The 5,553-nt window shown below is 33.9% G+C and overlaps 1 protein-coding gene across 1 annotated transcript; it reads left to right on the top strand.

Moving 5' to 3' along the window:
• Positions 1–271: 271 nt before the first annotated feature.
• On the top strand, positions 272–5,186 carry MSTN (myostatin). The gene is given in 3 exon segments (NM_214435.2): positions 272–644; positions 2,454–2,827; positions 4,806–5,186. Coding segments are annotated over 3 exon segments (1,128 nt in total).
• The last annotated feature ends 367 nt before the right edge of the window (positions 5,187–5,553 follow it).

The following is a 5,553-nucleotide window of genomic DNA, read 5'->3' as shown; positions in this document are numbered from 1 at the left end:
AAAATACTGTTTGGTGACTTGTGACAGACAGGGTTTTAACCTCTGACAGCGAGATTCATTGTGGAGCAAGAGCCAATCATAGATCCTGACGACACTTGTCTCATCAAGTGGAATATAAAAAGCCACTTGGAATACAGTATAAAAGATTCACTGGTGTGGCAAGTTGTCTCTCAGACAGTGCAGGCATTAAAATTTTGCTTGGCGTTACTCAAAAGCAAAAGTAAAAGGAAGAAATAAGAACAAGGAGAAAGATTGTATTGATTTTAAAATCATGCAAAAACTGCAAATCTATGTTTATATTTACCTGTTTATGCTGATTGTTGCTGGTCCCGTGGATCTGAATGAGAACAGCGAGCAAAAGGAAAATGTGGAAAAAGAGGGGCTGTGTAATGCATGTATGTGGAGACAAAACACTAAATCTTCAAGACTAGAAGCCATAAAAATTCAAATCCTCAGTAAACTTCGCCTGGAAACAGCTCCTAACATTAGCAAAGATGCTATAAGACAACTTTTGCCCAAAGCTCCTCCACTCCGGGAACTGATTGATCAGTACGATGTCCAGAGAGATGACAGCAGTGATGGCTCCTTGGAAGATGATGATTATCACGCTACGACGGAAACGATCATTACCATGCCTACAGAGTGTAAGTAGTCCTATTAGTGTATATCAACAATTCTGCTGACTGTTGTTCCAGTGTTTATGAGAAACAGATCTATTTTCAGGCTCTTTTAACAAGCTGTTGGCTTGTACGTAAGTAGGAGGGAAAAGAGTTTCTTTTTTCAAGATTTCATGAGAAATAAACTAATGAGACTGAAAGCTGCTGTATTATTGTTTTCCTTAGCTAAACAGCTGAAAATAAAAAATAAAATGCTTGCATAGCATTGTTATATAGTTTAATAAGACAAATATAACATGCTTATGCTTTCACAGCTTAATGCCACCAAGGCAAGGATTGGGAGTTTCTACAAGCAATGTGGAAAAAAAGGTTGGTTGTCTGAAATAGGCATTTGTAATAACAGGTTTTTTTCACTAATGATAAAGAAGGGAAGATGTAAATTTGCAGATATTGAGCCCCATTGGGGCATTTGCTGCACCCCTAGAATGACTTCTGTTATTCAGAACGATTTCTCACAGTGTTTCTATGTTCTTCACAAATTAAAATGTCTAATTTTGAAAGCTATTACACTGGAAAGTATAAAAAATATTTTTAAAAAATTTAATGTTTTGGTAAGAGCAATGATGAAGTAAACATAGCATAATGGTAATTATGAGCTAATTATCAGAAAATGCCAAGAAATAAACATTTTATCAAGTAGGTTATGGCTCACAAAGTCCTGCTTATACCTTGACCATGGTACTATTGTTGAGAGTACCCTGTCTGAATATTTCCAGGCAGGCACATGCTTAATAAGCTCTACAATATTATTTTCTTTTTCATAGGAGGGAGAAAGAACTATTACCTGTAGTATCCACATTGCTTATGAAGGACAATATATTTCATACCATTCCTATTACAATCAGTTCAAAAGTATACACAAGGAAAGGGAGACAGGCACCTTAACAGAGAAGGCATGACAAGAAAGATTTTTGTGCCATGTGTCTGTGATTTTGCTTTATACAGTGCTTTACCCACTTTAAACTAGACTCAAAACAGTTTCAAAATATTATTCTTCTTATTAAGTAATTAGGCTATAATGCAACAAATAATTTTTCTTGAAAACTATGCTATCAGATAATCCTAGAGTAGATTTGCCTTATTTATAAACAATCTTGGAAAACCAAAAGGAAAGCTGTTTCTAAATGCTTCTGCTTACAATGACAGCATGGCCTTAACAATGTTTTCTAAGTTTTGAGATAGCCTGAATGCAACATTTAAATTCTGGTGCTAAGTGCCTTCTAGTTTGGTTCCTTTAAAAAAGCTATCCCAGGCCAAAACATAACAGATGTACTATATTTTCTACTAATTCCCGAGGCTCAGTTAGTTGCTCAGTGTGTCTCGTCCCCAGGTAATTCAGGCCTGGGGGAAGGGTTCCTTCTTCCAGACTGATTGGTACAGCTGCTCAGTAAGTGTAACTACTCAGATTCCCAAAGAATTCTAAGTGGATGTTCCTCCACAGTGTCTCTTGTTCTCTCTAATCATCATCATTTTAAAATTTCATCCACTCTTCATTCCTTTACAGAATTTTCTTTAGTCTACAGTTTTCTAGAAAGGAAGTAGGTTTCTCATAAACAGCTGAAAAAACATATTGAAAAAAATCTGAAAAGCTATAGTAATTATTTCATTTGATATTTTTCTGAATTATGAATGAAATTCTACAGTTTTTCATTTTAAAAGACTAAATATGCATGCACTATTCCAATAGAAAAAAAGCTCACTGATTAATATGAAGGAGTTTGTTCATTTTTCATGAAACAATTTCAATAACTCTTTTCTTTTTTTACTCATTTTTAGCTGATCTTCTAATGCAAGTGGAAGGAAAACCCAAATGCTGCTTCTTTAAATTTAGCTCTAAAATACAATACAATAAAGTAGTAAAGGCCCAACTGTGGATATATCTGAGACCCGTCAAGACTCCTACAACAGTGTTTGTGCAAATCCTGAGACTCATCAAACCCATGAAAGACGGTACAAGGTATACTGGAATCCGATCTCTGAAACTTGACATGAACCCAGGCACTGGTATTTGGCAGAGCATTGATGTGAAGACAGTGTTGCAAAATTGGCTCAAACAACCTGAATCCAACTTAGGCATTGAAATCAAAGCTTTAGATGAGAATGGTCATGATCTTGCTGTAACCTTCCCAGGACCAGGAGAAGATGGGCTGGTAAGAGTTTACTGAAAATAACACTCTTAAAATCTTGTTATGTTTTTATTCATAATGTGAATGAGTAGTAGTGGAAAATAACTACCAGTTTCCTAAGCTAGACAAAAGTATCTTACCCCAATGGTAGCCCTGTACCCAATAAAAGTAGGTGTTCAGTTTCATATCCTATGAAATACCCTCTTGATACTTTTACTTTGCATGAGGATTTAGAAGAAAAAAGTTTTACTATAATCCTTAACTTAGGAAATTCTTTTGAATTGGAAATGAAACACAAATTGCTTTTCATTGATATGCCATATGATTATATGAATAAAACATGAAATCTTCATATTGGATTCTAGTATATACCCAAGTAAATATTTTTTCCCTAGAAGAGTGCCAAGTGTGTTAAAACCTTTTGGTTTAATAAAGCAGAAAAAAATAAACTCTAAAAATCATAATTAAAAATGAAATGCTTTTATTTATAGCAATTAACTACAACATGTTTAGACTTACATACTATTAAATATAATATATTTAAGATCCCCTCATGATAAATATGTTCATTATTTTGTAGGCTGTTGATGCACTAATATGTATGTAGATTACTTTGTGAATTGCCCTTAATAAAATTTAAAACTTTAGGCTAGTAAACCTGTAACACTCAACTTAGTTCTGAACTATCTCACTATTCTTTTGCAAGAATTTACTTAGGTAATGCCAACTAATTTATTCCAAGGCCAAAAAGATGACAATGTCTTATATATTATAAAAACTAATAAAAACCATTTTAAAACCTAGTATAAATTTAAAGGTACTTGCTCTTCTGGTTCATCTCTTCTTTTGTTTACTTCTGCTTTCAAAAACTTATTTATTGTGACCATATTCTTTACTTCCATTTATTGTTATAATTTATAAGATACTATACTTGCAAGCAATAAATGTTATCTTTTTAGCTTTTAAATGGTCTCATTTGAAAAGAATATATAATTAGTAAGTCATAGCTACTTTAAATAAAAACTTATTCTTTAAGAGATTAAACACTTCTCCAAGTGATCTGTTTTTCTTTAATTAAAACGTTATTAACTCCCAAAATGATGTTATTGTTTTTTTATAATCTTAAATACCAATAATTACCAGGTCTATTTTGATTTTGATACAGGATAAAAACTACTATTAATTACTTAAGAATGTGTTCTTTTTTATATGTACCATTTTCATGATCAAAGTTGGTGATATGACTGAGGTTTTGATTATTATTAAACAGATAGTTAATATGATATATTCCTCATTTTTCCAAATGAAAGGAAAAATGTCTTATATGGAGGAAAAGATTGGGGCAGGGGGATTAGTAAATTATTACTTAAATATCTGAATAGGAGGATTTTTCAATGAAAGGATAAAGGAAGAATGATTGTATCATCTGAATCTTTCCCTCCCTTTCCTGGAGTTTGTCCTTTCAACCCAGTATACCTACCACTCCCTTCATCACCTACTTTCCCATTACAGTCCCTATGTGTTGGGTGGTAACTATTTTGTTTTGGTGTTAATATCCAAGTTTCCCTTAATAACACCTAGTGAATGGAGGAAGGATGAGCATACCTACCCATCAGACATATTTAGCCACCATATTTAATCAACAAGCATGAAGAAAGGAAGCTAGCCTCTCCCCTTCCTTTCCTCCTGCCTCTCTCTCTCTTCTCTGTCCTCGCTCCCTTTCTTCCCATCAATATTTTCAGAGCACCTCTTATGCGCCAGGCATTGGGATACTCAAACTGGAGGAAACAAGAAAAAAAAAAAAAAAAGGCGAAGACCTCAGGGAAATTTATATTGCTGCTATATTTTTTTGAGCCTAGTGTAAATTAAAATTCCTTAATGCTGTGCCTTTTAAAAACACAAATAAGCAAAATAGTTTATTTCTTCAACAGTTAAATCCTTAGGGTAGGAAAGTGATTCAGGATCTATTGCTACTATTAACTCTTCTTTCATTTTCACACAGAATCCCTTTTTAGAAGTCAAGGTAACAGACACACCAAAAAGATCCAGGAGAGATTTTGGACTCGACTGTGATGAGCACTCAACAGAATCTCGATGCTGTCGTTACCCTCTAACTGTGGATTTTGAAGCTTTTGGATGGGACTGGATTATTGCACCCAAAAGATATAAGGCCAATTACTGCTCTGGAGAGTGTGAATTTGTATTTTTACAAAAATACCCTCACACTCATCTTGTGCACCAAGCAAACCCCAGAGGTTCAGCAGGCCCCTGCTGTACTCCCACAAAGATGTCTCCAATCAATATGCTATATTTTAATGGCAAAGAACAAATAATATATGGGAAAATTCCAGCCATGGTAGTAGATCGCTGTGGGTGCTCATGAGATTTATATTTGGTTCATTACTTCCTAAAACATGGAAGGTTTTTCCCCTCAATAATTTTGAAACTGTGAAATTATGTACCACAGGCTACATGCCTGGAGTATGCTACAGTCACTTAAGCACAAGCGACAGTATATGAACTAAAAGAGAGAATATATGCAATGGTTGGCATTTAACCATCAAAACAAATCATACAATAAAAAGTTTTTATGATTTCCAGAGTTTTTGAACGAGGAGATCAAATTCCATTTATGTTCATATATATTACAACATATGCAGGTAAATGAAAGCAATTCTCCTTGTGTTCTGGTGAATTAAAGGAGTATGCTTTAAAGTCTATTTCTTTACAATTTTACTTAATATTTACAG

This window comes from Sus scrofa, chromosome 15 (assembly GCF_054392235.1).
Source record: "Sus scrofa isolate SSC_HxYL_T2T_F1_AM1 chromosome 15, Sscrofa_HxYL_maternal_Yorkshire_Landrace_v2.0, whole genome shotgun sequence".
NCBI classification, from domain to species: Eukaryota; Metazoa; Chordata; class Mammalia; order Artiodactyla; family Suidae; genus Sus; species Sus scrofa.
This window is presented reverse-complemented; position numbering and strand designations above follow the sequence as displayed.